Raw genomic sequence first — 15,596 nt, forward strand, 5'->3', positions numbered from 1 at the left:
GTTAAAGAAGGAAGAGAAATAGCATGTGGCATTTTGGGTTTTGTGGAACATATTTTTCTATAATTTAAATCTGTTTTTTTTTCTCCTAGGGAAATTATTTTTGTTTGTTTTATCCAATTATTTAATGAAAAGGAAAGCTGTGCTCTGCAAATCTGAGAATAAAGTGATAAATAGGAAAAAACAGCACCAGGTGTTCCAAAAAATCATAGAAAGAATATTAATTATAAAATATATATATGCTGTGTATGTGGAGGTCATATCAATGTGAAAAATGGAAAACACTCATTTTATCACATGCTTATGAATGCATCACTTAACTGTATTCCATTTCCCTGGAGCTTTTTCTGACATTCCATACTCCTCAGCTGCTTTAAAGAGCTTCTTTTTTTTTTAAGCCTCCTTCAAGAAAAATATTTCCTTCTGCCCCATGTCTCAAAATGTGTAATTGTCCCCAAAATTACCTACCCCAAAAACTAGGATTGGCAAGATTTAGGCTTGGGCCAGTAGCAGCTTTTCTAGATACATAAACATGTCATAGCTTTGAAATCCAACATTTCACCAACAAGCAGGACTAGAAATGAGAGTTTTGTACCACTGAGTAGGAGTACTTTTTAGCTTGCCAGTGGGACACGTAGCACTTGCTTTTAGCCCTAGGAGGGCCTGATGTAATGGATTTTAAAGCCGTGGTGGTTTTATGTTTAGTTTTTCTATTTTAGTTCATTTTAGGAAGTATTTAGCATTTATTACCTTTAATGTTTCCCTCCTTATGAGTCTTGCACAGTTTGATACTTGATTACCAAGACACCTGCCTTTATGGGTAGAAGGCTGCAAGACATAGTTCCAATTAAAACTATATAAAATATTCCTAAAATATGTTTTTCTGCAATATGTACCATATATACTCGAATTTTTTTAGTAAAAGAAAGGAAGCACCAGAGATGGGGGTCGGCTTATGAACGGGTATAGAGAGGGAGAGGTGGGACACAGCCCCTCCCCCCAACAGAGGGAGCAAGGAGAGGCAGCACAGCCAGCGGAGCCAGAAGGGAAGAGGGGGGGGGGGCAGAGTTTCTCTGCTTCTGGCCACGCTGCTCTCTTCTCAGCCTCTGAAGCAGCTGCAGCTCCGGGGCTGGCAGGCTGCGGCCGTGCTGCTCGGCCCTGCCCTCCAGAGCAGGCTGTGACCGTGCCACCCAAGCGCCGGAGCACCGGCCCAGCCCGCTGGAACATGCTGCGGCCACACCGCCTGGTCTGGCCTGCTGGAGCAGGCTGTGGCTGCGCTGCCCAGCCTGCCGGAGCAGCTCCAGCCAGGCCAGAGACATCCTCCCCTGGCCCTCCTCAGATAAGGTGGGAAGAGATGGGATGGGGAGAGTGTGGGAGTCCCAGGCTAGGGATGGGGTCATGTGGGGGGTGGTCACAGGGGTTATTCCCCTGATTCCCAGCTTCTCCCCACCAAAAAATTTCCCCACCAGTTGCTGGCCCGGCCTGTCAGGGTAAGCAGCTGGCGTGCCGGTACACTTTATTTACTTAGGTTTACCTCTGTGCCTGTGGACTGTCGAGGTAAACAAACCATCTCAGGCCACCAGCGGCTTATCCTGATGGACTGGGAGCCAAAGTTTGCTGACCCCTGAATTATAGGGTCGGCTTATGAACGGGTTATAAACATTTTTAATTTTTACTTATCCATCTTGGGGGGATTGGCTTATAAACGAACCGGCTTATGATCGAGTATATACAGGTATATATTATATAAATGTTAGTAGCATCATATTTTTCTGTTACAATGAGATAGATAAGAGAGTGATTGAGAGAGATAAGAGGATGATGTCACCAGATATGACCCCATACAGGACACAATGTGGTATCTGATGTGATGTTATGTCCTAAACCATTCACCTAATCTGGGGTCTAACCTAATACCTTCTGCCACCTGACACTTAATTGGAAGTCTGCCATACCAAGGGAGCAAAACCACCAGGCTTTGGTTTATGGCCCAGAATTGATAAATCAATGAATAATTAATGGTGCCACCCCAAGAAATTATGAGAAAAAATAGGTAAAAGCAAGAAGACAACTAAAATATAAAATGGGAGGTTTTTTAAGATACTTGCAAAAAGACCTGTTAAGAAAAAATGGACATTTGTAAATGTAAATGTTAAATAAAAAACTCCACTGTTTTTCCCCACATGAATATATAGTTTTTTGCCTGGTGAAAAAAATTTCCCTGGAACCTAACCGCCCCTCCCCTCCCCATTTACATGAATTCTTATGGGGAAATTGGATTCGCTTAACATCATTTTGCTTAAAGTCGCATTTTTCAGGAACATAACTACAATGTTAAGTGAGAAGTTACTGCACTCTATCAATATTGGTGCTCATGCTCAAAGAACAAACCCAGCATGATGTCAGCTAGACAAATTCAAGCTGAGCTAGACAAATTCAAGCTGGAAATAATGTGTAAATTTTTAATGGTGAGAGTAATTTATCATTGGAATAATTTACCAAGGGTTGTGGTGGATTTTACATCAGTGACCATTTTAAAATCAAGATTGGATGTTTTTTATAAAAGATGTGCTCTAGGAATTATGTTCGTGAAGTTCCATGGCCTATGTTCTACAGGAGGTCAGACTAGATGATCACAATGGTCCCTTCTGGCTTTAAAATCTGTGAACCTGCGTGTCACTTGGCAGCCTAGATTGTCTGTTGAGTCAAGAGAGCTCTTTTTGTTCAGAATATCACCAGCTTCAATCATCACTGGGATTTGCAGTTTGTTACCAGCCAGCTTTTAAGTTCTCAGCCATTCTAAAGTTATGAATTACACATGTGTGACAGCAAGGCATGTATCCATGCCAAAAGGTGTAGAGCACTGTGATATCACCCAATCACTGCCTTTACTCTACAGCTAATTTGAAAGCAACAATTCCATTGGTTGCATGGAGACTGCACAGATGATGGATTTCTTGGCCCAATTGCCACACCTGTTTGACAGCATGGGGTTTCTCTTCTAGTATATATAAATAAATGAATAATATAAAATAAGTTCATAAAGTTAAATATATATGAGAGAGAACCAATCTACAGAGTAAATGTATGCCTGTGTATCTTTTTTCCAAAGGTGGATATGGAAGCCTTCCTCACACTTACTGATGGTGATTTGAAAGAGCTGGGAATTAAAACTGATGGATCTAGGCAGCAAATTCTGGCAGCTATTTCTGAACTGAATGCAGGAAAGGTAGGTATGGTTTGAAATAAGAAAACTGATAAACTGCTTTTTCAGATTTGCTTGTATTTCAGATCCAAATAGTGGATGTTGAAAAAAACCTAGTTTTATAAACAAGATATTTAATGTAAATTATTAGTGATAAACAATATTCTATTTCTTTGATATTTCCAGGCCTCCTCCATTAATTCCTTCCTTGTTCAGTAACTGGACAGTTATTCACTTTTTTTACTCATTCATAATAATAAAAAGAAGCTAGTGGTGACTTAAATATTGGTCATATTACAGCTATTTGTCCTTCAACCATCATGATGTCAAAACAATTCTATAATTTATCCTTCTCTAGAATAAAGTTGTGCTTATCAGCCTTTTGGTCTCCTTTCAACTGGGCTCATACAGCATTTTTCTCAGGCGGCACAGTTTTGTCTTCTTTGTTTGGTATTTACAGTTGGAAATAAGGAGAAAGGCAGGCAGAAAAAAGGAGAATTCCTTATAATGGATTTCTTTAGTCACAGACTGTGAGCTGGTGCATCTCTGCAGCTAAGTCTTATGGTTCTTCTCAAGTCTTTCAATTCCAAGTTCCATTCTGTCTTTGATCTTTTATACCAGTCCAGGCATACAGGACACAGATTTTTGATCATATCAAACCCACATTGAACTCTGCCAGCTAACAACTGGGACAGTTTCTTTAATCACTGACAACACCTTTCCTGTCTCTGCGCCTGAGGGCATGTTGCCTTCTTCTGGAAAGGAGCTAGTCTCAGGCCCTCCCATACTTGGAAGCACCCTGCTTCTCTGTGTTACAGAGTCACAGGAATCCTCACCCACCTCAGTGGTTTCTTGGATCCCCTGCCCCTTCTCTGGGACACGTTTCTCTCTGCTCCCTAGAGCTGGGTTTGTCTCTGGTTCAGCTGCGACCTGCTGGCAGCTAACAACCTGGACAGTTCTCTCCCTGGCAGGCATCCCTTCCTGATGTGGTGTTGCCTCCAGCTGCAGTGCAGGAGTTGGTCTCAACCACCCTCCCACCTAGGAGCATGTGGCTTCCTCCAGCTGCAGAAGAATCAAGGAGATTCTCTACCATTCTCTCAGCAGGTCCTGAGACCTTACCCTTTCTCTCGGGGGTCACAGCATAACACTGCCTCTTGCTGCAGGCAAATACTTTAACCTGAACTACACGGAAAAAATCATTACCAAGGAGCAGGTCAACTAGGAGGCGTTCCATTATGCCCACAGCCAAAACACTTTCCAAACCTTCCCATACCACATGGATTTTAGCTAGTGGTATGAGGAATCTGCTTTCGCCCACTCCCACAATTTCTGCCATTTGGCCAGGCAACATACTGGTCTTTGGGGCCACACTCTGCTTAACCAGAGAGATCTGGGCCCCTATATCCCTCTGCCCCAAGTACTCCTTGCCATTAATTTGGACAACCTTAACATGCTCCATATCTGGTTCTGCAGAGGCTAACCTCACAGAAGCAATATGATAGGTTTCAACTGCTTGGGGGGTTTCTGTGTTGAGGACAGCACAACTAACATGAGCTATTGTTTGCCTGCTTCCTCCTATCCCAGGGCATTTATTCCTCAGGTGATCAGTGGAATTACACTGATAGCACCTTTTGGGCTCTTCTCCTTTTACAGGGGTTTTGGGATGAGAGTTACCCAAAAACATTCCTCTACTGGTAAGAGAATGTTTAGGCTTCCAATCCCCTTCTCTCTTCCCAGTGGCAAAATGAGATCCTCCCTTCCCACCAGTTTTAAACCCCTCTTTCTGTGGCCTGCCCTCAATAAATGCCTGATTCTGTTTGAAGGCATCAGCTAAAAAAGCCATCTTATCCACAGACTTCACATCTTTGTCCCATAGACACTGCTTTACATCAGCCTTACATATGCTTAGGAAGTGCTCTTGAGCAAGAAGATCCAACATTCTCTCAAAACTTGCCACATCTTTGCTCCCACCCATTTTCCCAACAAATCTTTCATTTTGTTTACATATTCCCCATTACTCATACCAGGATCCCTCTTAAGATTCCTAAATTTAACTCTAAATGCTTCAGGGGTAATCTGAAAACTTCGCAAAACAGTATCTTTAAATTTACAATAGTCTAAAGCATCTTCAATAGGCATTCGATTGAATACATTTCGAGCTTTACCAGTTAATTTTGCAATCAGGGTAGGATCTCTCTTATTATCTGGATTTCATGTATTACACACAGCCTTTTGAAGATAGTCAGATATTCAGCAATATCATCCTCCTCACTGCATGCAGGACATAAGTGTTCCCATTTTTGGAGTGATGGGAGTCATTGGGGTTGGAGGGGTTCTTATTCTGCTTCTCTAGCAGATCCAGTTGGTGTTTTTGCTCTCTCTCTCTCTCTCTTTTTCTTTCATGGCCCTTCTGTGTGCAGCCTCCTTTCTGGCTGCCTCCCTGGCTGTCTCTTTTTCCTTTTCTTCTCTCTCTTTTTCCTTTATCTCCAGTTCTTTCAGTTGCAATAATCTCTGGTGCTCCGTCTCATTTTCTGCAATCCGCAGTCTAAAAAGTTCCAACTTCGCAATCGCTTTACTGCTTTCACTAATTTTCCTGCATTTCTGTTCCTACTTCCCTTTCCCGAAATAAGCGAACAGAAAATAACAAAACTTGACCTCCTCCTGACTGTTCTTAGCCACTGCACTTAAGCCTCACTTAAAATTACAAATATCAGTGTTTAAATTGTGAACTTCACTTGGAGTAACAAGCTGAACATACATCCTGCTCACTGCACCACTATGATGTTCACCCCTGGTGTTATCTGGACCAGTGATCTGCTAGGTCCCTCCAATCCTTGACTCTGGGAGCCAGCCTTATCCTGCTCTGCTGTGAGAACCCCCACTCCTGGACTGTTCACACATAGCCTCTGGCATGTCAGCTGCTCCCAGGTACTTGCAACCGAATGACTCTAGCCAATATCTCTGGTCCCAGACACAACTCCAGCTTGCAGTGTCCAGCGGGCATAACTGGACACTGCAAGATGAAGGTTCCTAGGGTTGTGTCTGGGAGCGGAGATATTGTCTAGTGTCATTCAATTGCAAGTGGCTGGGAGCAGCTAACATGCCAGCGGCTTTGCGTGAACAGCCCAGGAGTGGGGTTCTCACAGCAGAGGGTAAGGCTGGTTCCCAGAGTCAAGGATTGGGGTGACCCAGCAGATCACCAGTCCAGATAACAGCAGAGGGGAATGTCACAGCACTGTAAATGATTTTCTTTGTGCAGGTCTTTACATCAGCTCTTACTGGGTTTCATAGTTAAGGCTGAATTGTGTTTTGCCCTTAAAGTAGGGATATAACCTCATATTAAGAATATAGCATGTCCTCCCTAAAGTTACAACACATACTTTTTGAGCACAGAATGGATTTTCTGAGAATTGACAAGTAAATCTATGAAGTTTCAGAAAGATCTCTCCCATTCATATATTTCTAGAACCTCTCGTAAGGGCAAATTCTGGAGACAAATCTGTTTGTCTGTTTTAGCCTTTTTTGAAAAGCACTTCTAGACCTCACAGCTTTGTCTGAATGTACTTCACTACGCATAACAGCCATATTTCGTATCTGTTAGAAACAGAGAGTTTAGAGGAATAAAAGCCAAGTTTTCTTAAAATCCAAGGTTTTGGATAAATTTGCCATTGTTGATTAAAGTTGATACAGCATAAAACAGGGAGAAACTTGATGAAAAATGGTGGAAACTATTTAAAAAATCCTAAAGTTATGAAAAAATTAAATCTTACAAATTGCCCTACTATCTTGATGAAAAGGAAGAGGATTGGTTTACAGCTGGTAGAGCGTGGAAATGAAGGACCTTGACAGGAAATGTGCTGTTTATACTTTGTGCGCATGGAATGTAGGGCTAGAAGAACATGTTTGCATCTCTATCTACCAGCTATTCCCAATAGGTTCCATGGCCATGAAGCTGGGCGCACACTGTCTACAGTATGGTTCTGTGAAGGTAAAGTAGGGAAACAGAATTGATTTTTTTTTTGTTTTAAATCCAAGTAAATCTGAATTCTATAATTTCCAACATTAAGAAAATAAAATAAAAAAAAATTAAATATATATTACTCTGTGTTTGCAGGGCATAATTTTTGATTATGTTCAATTCATTACACTTTCAATATGATAATTGCTTTCCAGGATAGACACAAATTTTCATATCTGTGTTTAACCCTAATAAATGAATTATTGAATGAGAAATTTAAGAATGCCTTTTTTGTTTAAATCTATTTCTTTTACAGGGACGAGAGAGGCAGATTTTACAGGAAACCATACACAATTTTCACTCTTCCTTTGAGAGTAGTGTTAGTAATACCAGACCTCCTGGCAATTCTCAGTGTAAGTATTATTCATATGTTGTCGGATCAACTTCAAGCAATTTTTCTTAAACCAGGGTAAAGTACAGTATATGCAAACATGCTATGTGTTGGTTTAAAGATTCCTGCATTTCTCTCTCTTTCAGACTGTAGTGAAGATTTCAAAGTAAAAAGGCAGAGAGTTTATAAGATTTGTATATAGGGATAGTATTTATGGGTTTCAAACAGATTAGTGTGTATTTGGTTAATTCAAAAAGTTTTTAAATTAACAATGTATTGCATTTTACATTGAAAGCCACTGGGGGCGTGTTTTTCATATGAGGTAGGTCTCAATCGCATAATGAGATAGCTAAGGTTGCTCCTTGTCTATCCCTAGAAGCAGACCAATTTCTCACCTCTTGTGGTCATCAAATAGGCTACTTAGTGGAGTAGTGGGTACTGTACATGTTGCGCTGCATTTTTGCAGTACACGAACATCAGTGCTGAGCCCTGCCTGTTACATTCTGGGTAGAAAAAAGAGGGGATCATTTGGACGTTGCTAGTGAGTGTCTCAAGACCCACCTGGAGAAACTCTGCTTTCCGTAAATTCAGAAGCTCAAGGGAGAACCAGAAGATGGGTTCTGGTGGCATTGGCATTTGGTGAGTAAGGAGAAGAGTTGAGAACTTCAGCCCTGAGTTAAGGGTGAAGCAGAAGGGGCTATGTGGGAAGCGGCCCAGGGAATCACAGCAGCAACTATTAGAGGAAGCAGTATGTGGCTGCTGTCTGTAGGATCCCTGGGTTGGGACCTGGAGTAGTGGGTGGGCCCCGGTCCCCCGACTGGCGAAGTGGCCTAAGCCCCAAGGAAGGGATAAGGCACTGCATTAAAAGCCCAAGAAAGGGGCTGGGAGTTTAAAAAGGCTCCGGGACAGGGCTGAAGACCCTGAAGGGGTCTAACCATTAGTTGAAACTTTGTTACTCCAGAAGAAGTTCCTTCATGCACTGGACTGTTTGCGATTTGGCTGGAGGGCTGAGCTACTGAAGACCCACCTGATGAGGCCAAGAGCTGACAGTCACATCTTTGGTTTGCAGACATAAAGAGCAGCATCGTGCTGACATTTCAAACAGCAACGTCCAAGCAACTGCAAGACAGATAATTTTAGACAATTGTAAACACAATTTTGGACATCTATTGAGGTGCAACAACCACAAGCAGCCTAGCATACCATTCTGTTTATTTTCCCTAGGCTGTAGCACAGTCTTAAACAGCAATATCAGAGAAATGCCTATACTCCAATCTTTCTAGACTAATCTGTTTTATTTAGATTCTTAGACCACGCCTATCAACAGGAAGTCTGAGCACCTTCCAGAAGTGCATTTAGTATCATGAGTAGCATCTGTCATGTGTGGTGTTCTCCTTATTCTGTAAATGGGGAAAAACTATAGAAAAACTTTTTTATTAAATTATATGACAATTAGCTTATCCCTGGGACCCTACAGTGGCTAATAAAGTCCCTCCAATCCATGAACAGCTGTGGGGTAACCATATGGGAAAATAATACTGCAGCATTTGTGTGAGGATTATCACTAACTCTTTGGAATAATTCCTTTTTTCCTCTGGAGGGAAATTTGAGGAAGGTGATATTTCCCAGAGAAATGGCTGCCTGTAACAATTCAACTGCCTAAATTTTAAATAATTACTAAATTTGCTCTGATCATCGCATGTCCCCAAACCTCTTCTTGCCCCATTAGTAGCTTCCCCTATCACTCTTTCTAGGGACAAGTCCTGAACATGAGCCTGTAAGAAGGAGGCTGACCTTACCATTGCACTCTAGGGACCAGGTGCTTACACTAAAGCTTGGTATTCAAAATGTATTGACATTGTTATCTTTCTCAAAATAGTTTGCATTCCCAGTGTGATGGAGTGCTATAACTACCAACTTCCTTATTTTTAATTCAGCCACTGGAGTGGATGATCCAGGTCTTCAGGGAAGGTGTGCAGACTGCCCGCCCAGGTCCACACTCCCAGAATAATCAAAAACAAGCACAAAAGCAAGGAGGATCTGTGTGTGGAATTAGAGAGAGTATACAGGTTTAAGGAAATGTAGTACAAGGAAAACAGGCAGAAAAAGTACTTGTAGAATAGTAAGAAATAAATGGGTGATTACATGTCTAACTAAATGCAACGTGAGACAAACTTATGGAAGGATGACAGATTGTTCCACCTGTTGCTTTTTAATGGGTTTTTGGAACTATAAACTCAATTGCTGACTGACTGTGCCCTCAGCCCACCAGTACCCAGCACCTCCTGCCAAGGTCACTGCTTCTGGCAAATATATATGAAATTCACTACAAGAACCTTTGGAAAAGTTGATGTGTATATTATATTTTTGGCAGCCAACCTGTTTCATAATAAAGTTTATTGTTGAAAGAAAGGTTTATTTGTACTTCAGTTATGTCATCTCTCCCTGAAAACATTGCATCTTGTAACCTAGCTCAGTACAACACAGAGAAACATACATTAACTTACTTCTTCACCCTTAAAATTCAGAAGAGAGGACCAACCTATGGGGACCCAAGCAAAACAGTTGTCTGAGCTCAGAGCGGATTATTCTGTTGAATAATCTGTCTCCATCCATACCCTAACCTCACTGTAACACCCCAAAAGCAGAGCGCCAGAAAGCATGGCTCCCATAACAGGCAAAGGATACAAGGCTAAAGTCATTTGACTACTAAAGCAGATATCAGAGATTTACAGTATGAATTCACAGCACTGAGGACGGATTTATTCTCCAAGATTTCTGCAATCAAAGAGGAAGTGAGTATAGAATTTTTCGGCTGGAAGCTGCATTGGGAGAAATATCAGAGAAGAGAGAAAGCTGCTTCTTCTCTGTGTAAATTTGCTGGAGCCAAAAGAGAGAAGAAGGGACATGAGAATTTAAAAAGTGTCTGAAAATATGAAGAAAATCATATTCTCTTTTTACAAACCTTTATGAATTAGTTGTTAAATTTCATGTCTGTGGAAGAGATTAAAATAGAATACCCCGCTTTAGGCTAGTAGCAGATCCAGGGATTTCATTATGAGTTTTCGCCATTACCAAAAAAAGTCTTGATTATGAAAAAAGGTGAGATAGCCCCCAGAGTCTATACTCCAAGGCCACAATCTTCAGTTTCTCCTAGATCTTCTGCTCTAATTTTTAAAAAGAGTAAAGAGTTGAGTAAAATTAAAGCCGCAATTAGAAGGGCAGAGATTTTCTGTAGCAGAGAATTTCCATTCAGCTTCTAGCATCAGATTTGTACAGCGAGAGTCTCTAGGGAAGGGAAAACTACACTCTGGATAGAGATCCAAAGCTCTAGCATGCAAAAGTTTGTGGTAGCAGCTGTTGAAGAGCTGGTCAAAAAATAATGTCAGACAGTGAAACTGAAGAAAAGGAGAGTGAAAAAAGAAAAGAAGGACCTTCTCTAGTAGAAGTAGAGCCAAGGGACTTATATACCTGAAACGTAATTGAAGATTAACTAGAAAGGATTTAAATGAACTGTTGAACATTAGCTATGATTATGCTGAAAAGAAAAGATTGTGCAGTTCAGTTTAATTGTGGTAATCAATTAGCAGTAACTGCTTCCTCCTCTCCCCCCCTCCCCCAGTAAATTAGTCATTAAGGGAACATGCAGTGAAATGGAATTTGTATGGGGAGGCAAGAGAGACGACCCCCCCCCCTTAGGGATGGTAAAGATAGGAGAAAATAGATAGTGGGTGTGTAGGGGCCTATAGGAAGTTTGTATAATTCATTATGTAATTCAAAATATCAGATGATAGGTTGTTCTCCTGGGGGTGAATAATGAGGTCTCGTTGGTGGAGAATTTACGTCACTTGGACTGCAAGGGACAAGCAGTACAAGTATTCATGAAGAACGTATGGGGGCTTGATGTTCAGCCAAGTATATAATTCATTTGGGGACTGATTTATATTTTGACTTTTCATCTTTGGATTCAAAATTAGAAATATACATGAAATTATCCAGAGGAGAGAATTGGGGAGGAAGTGATGGGCTTGATTAAAAAAAGGGAAACAACTTGAAAGCTAACAAGCAGAAATCGTGCCATATTCAAGTACAGTTTGACAGTTGTGGGAACAATAAATTTAATCATGAGATGTGTATCATAGAAAGGTTTGTGTCAGTAAATGGCCTCTTCATAGTCAAGTTTAGAACGTTGGTGCTCCAATTCAACAAGGCACTTAAGCATTTACCTAGTAGCAGATATCTCCACAGGCTGATGATGGAACACTAGATGGGGAGGGCTCAGAGTTACTGCAGAGAATTCTTTCCCAGGTGTCTGGCTCCTGGGTCTTGGCAGATGCCTTGCTCAGAGTCTAAGGCCTGGTCTACACTATGGGGTTAGGTCGAATTTAGAAGCGTTAGGTTGATTTAAAAATGAATGTATCCACACAACCAACCCCGTTCCGTCGACCTAAAGGGCTCTTAAAATTGACTTCTGTACTCCTCCCTGGCGAGGGGAGTAGCGCTAAAATCGACTTTGCTGGGTCGAATTTGGGGTAGTGCGGACGCAAATCAATGGTATTGGCCTCTGGGAGCTATCCCAGAGTGCTCCATTGTGACCGCTCTAGACAGCACTTTGAACTCCGATGCACTAGCCAGGTACAGAGGAAAAGTCCCAGGAACTTTTTAATTTCATTTCCTGTTTGGTCAGCATGGTGAACTCAGCAGCACAGGTGACCATGCAGTCCCCCCAGAATCGTAGAGCGTAGAATGTTTCTACACTCCCCCTATCATCTCCGTCCCTGAGGTTATCACAGATTAGAAGGTGGAAAAAGTGCACTCGCAATTACATGTTTTCCAAGGTCATGCTGTCCTCCCGCACTGATAGGGCACAGCTTAATGCACGGAGGCATTCAGTGGCAGAGGCCAGGAAAGAATTAAATGAGCGTGAAGAGCGGAGGCAGGGTGTGATACTGAGGCTAACGGGGGAGCAAATGGACATGATGAAGCGTCTGTTGGAGCTCCAGGAAAGCCAACAAGAGCACAGAACCCCCGCTGCATCCACTGTATAATCACCTACCCTCCTCCCCATGTTCCATAGCCTCCTCACCCAGACGCCCAAGAACGTGGGGTGGGGGTGGGGAGGGGAGGCTCTGGCACCCAGCCACTCCACTGCAGAGAATGGCCCAAGCAACAGAAGGCTGTCATTCAAACAGTTTGATTTTTAGTGTAGCTACAATAAGCAATGTGGCCTTGTCCTTCCCTCCTCCCCCACCCCACCTGGGTTACCTTGTCCATTATCTCATTTTTTAAAAATTAATAAAGAAAGAATGCATGGTTTCAAAACAATAGTTGCTTTATTTCAAAGGGGGCAGGGTGGTTGGCTTACAGGGAATTAAAATCAACAAAGGGGGCGGGTTTGCATCAAGGAGAAACACACACAACTGTCACACCGAAGCCTGGCCAGTCATGAAACTGGTTTTCAAAGCCTCTCTGATGCACAGAATGCCTTGCTGTGCTCTTCTAATCGCCCTGGTGTCTGGCGCAAAACGATTGTCTGCCGTTGCTTTCACAGAGGGAGGGGCAATTGACGACACGTACCCAAACCACCTACGACAATGTTTTTGCCCCATAAGGCATTGGGAGCTTAACCCATAATTCCAATGGGCATGGAGATTGCGGGAACTGTGGGATAGCTACCCACAGTGCACCGGTCCGTAAGTCCATGCTAGCCGTAGTAGTGAGGACGCACGCTGCCGACTTAATGCACTTAGTATGGACATACGCAATCGACTATAAAATCGATTTCTAAAAATCAACTTCTATAAAATCAACCTAATTTTGTAGTGTAGACATACCCTAAAAAAGATCACCATATTTGGGGTCAGGAAGGAATTTTCCCCCCAGGTCAGATTGGCAGAGACCCTGTTTTGGGGGGGCAGGAGGGTGTTTGCCTTCCTCTGTAGCATGGGGCACAGGTCACTTGCTGGTTTGAACTAGTGTAGATGGTGGATTCTCTGTAACTTGAAGTCTTTAAATCATTATTTGAGGACTTTAGTAACTCAGAGGTTAGGGGTCTATTACAGGAGTGGGTGGGTGAGGTTCTGTGGCCTGCAATGTGCAGGAAGTCAGAGTAGATAATCATGATGGTCTCCTCTGGCATTTAAGTCTATGAGTTTGTGCACTTAACATTAAGCATCTGAATAATCCCATTGAAATCAATGGACTACTCATGTAATTAAGTACCTTGCTGAATCAGTGCTCTGGTTAGAGGAGAAGACTACATGGGCTGGACTCCATAATCAGGGTCTTCTTCTTCAGCTTGTTATTGAGTCATGGGATCAAATTGACCACTGATGAAATCGAGTGAAACAGCATTGAACATTGAAGTCAGGAGCTTTGTGCCTAATGACGAATGTAGTCCATTTTCTTTAAAATATTGCTATGATTGTTAGTTGAGCATGTTGTGGGCACTGCCAGAAACAAATAATAAATGATCTCTCTCTTTCTTTGTAGCACCTGGATACTGGATAAAACCACAAGAATCTGTGCCTACCAAGAGGTAGCTGCTGGATAAAGATATTCTAGTATTTTTAAGCCTGGGGCATGGATGATAGAGCTCAAGTGTACAGAAGAAAATTTGCAAAGCTAGGTGCTAACCACGGTGTCTCAGTACAGTGTGTGCAGGAGGTTGTTGCAGTAACATTGTTATGACTCCAATTCAGCAAAGCAACCCTTTAACTTTGTGAATTAATAGTTTTACTGACTTTAAGGGGACTACTCACATAGTTAGAGTTAAGCACATGCTTAAGTGCTTAGCTGGTTCTGGGTTGCTAGGAATAAGGCTAGGGAGAATAGTGGCACAGGGAGATGTGTAAAGTCACCTTTCAGAAGCACCAGTTTGAAGAGCTCACAGAAGACTTATGAAGGCACAGCCAAGCACCACGTAGGAGGCAAAAAAGTTGTTGCAAATTCTAAAAGGTTGTAAATGTGGAAATCTCTAAATTGAATATGCCACTCTAGAATGTTATGTCTCTACAAAGGACAGAGGCCAAGTTACAAGATTGAATAGTTTTGTGAGAAGGAGTAGAAAGGAAGAATATTGCTGCATATTAACTAACAAACATATTTAATTTAATCAGTGCTAAGAACACTAAATACAGTTATGCTGATGAAATATCTATTTGTGTAAATATAAAAATATCACTAATAAAATTCATAATCTGTCACCAATATTTACACAGAAATTATGTAAAAATGAGATTTTAAATTGGTGATGTTTTGTTTGACATTAAAACCATCTAACTGACTTTTGTAGTATCTACTTTTGATTAACAGACATTGCAACAGGTTACAAAACAATTTTCATATGCATATTATAATTGTTTTGTAAACAGTGAATGCTGAAAGGATTCACACAAGAATTATGGATGGAGCTATTTGTTAGTGTTGTACATAAGAGTTTTTGTTGAGCAATTAAAATACAAGCCATGATAAACTGCTAAAGTTAGTTTTCTCCTTTCTTAAATCTGCAAGTGACAAATGTTCAAAATTGCACTATTGGCTAGATTCAATATGAGTCTGAGGGTGCAAATATAGCTAAGGTGGAGCGGCACTTGCTCAAATCATTCGTTCAGAGGACAGAGGTATACCTAGTTCATTGGTTACATAAAGAGGCCATAGAATCCTCATGGGCTTGCTGAAAACTGGTATTTTTAATACAACTGCACATACAGTATAAGTGCCACATAGTAGTACTCCTAAATACCTTGGTTACTGAGTCCTGGCTCTGGAGTCCCAGTGGGGACCCTTTTAAACTCCTCTGCCCCTAGGTGGGGGCTGGTTATAGTGTGTCAAGGGCACGGAAATTGTTGATGGTGAGCATAGTTGCAGGAAGGGGGGTACAAAAAGGGCCCTGTAGTGAGCAGGGAAGATTGAGGCATAGCACCAGCGGCTGGCCCTACCTTCTCTGCTGCCCATCTGTTTCAGTTCCATCAGACTCTGGCAGGTTTGACAGCCTCTTCGGTAATTGCCCTCCACATTTGGCTATGTAACCTAATGTTCCAAGT

General features: G+C 41.8%; 1 protein-coding gene across 9 annotated transcripts in view; it reads left to right on the plus strand.

Annotated features, from left to right (window-relative positions):
* ANKS6 (ankyrin repeat and sterile alpha motif domain containing 6) overlaps positions 1 to 14,837 on the plus strand; it is an 80,870-nt gene extending 66,033 nt beyond the window's left edge. For 4 of the 9 annotated variants that reach the window (XR_010598496.1, XR_010598498.1, XM_042841651.2 and 1 more), the window contains 3 exons: positions 3,110 to 3,226; positions 7,477 to 7,573; positions 14,044 to 14,837. Coding sequence is in view for 6 of the 9 variants with exons in the window: in XM_042841651.2 (XP_042697585.2) it covers positions 3,110 to 3,226; positions 7,477 to 7,573; positions 14,044 to 14,093 (264 nt within the window). In the remaining 3 variants the exon portion in view is untranslated. Of the gene's footprint in view, positions 1 to 3,109; positions 3,227 to 7,476; positions 7,574 to 8,512; positions 9,964 to 14,043 lie in introns of those variants that run through there. The other 5 variants (XR_010598497.1, XM_065584149.1, XM_005307038.5 and 2 more) reach the window with 2 other exon arrangements.
* Positions 14,838 to 15,596: the final 759 nt, after the last annotated feature.

The sequence above is a fragment of the Chrysemys picta genome, chromosome 2 (assembly GCF_011386835.1).
Source record: "Chrysemys picta bellii isolate R12L10 chromosome 2, ASM1138683v2, whole genome shotgun sequence".
NCBI lineage: Eukaryota > Metazoa > Chordata > Testudines > Emydidae > Chrysemys > Chrysemys picta.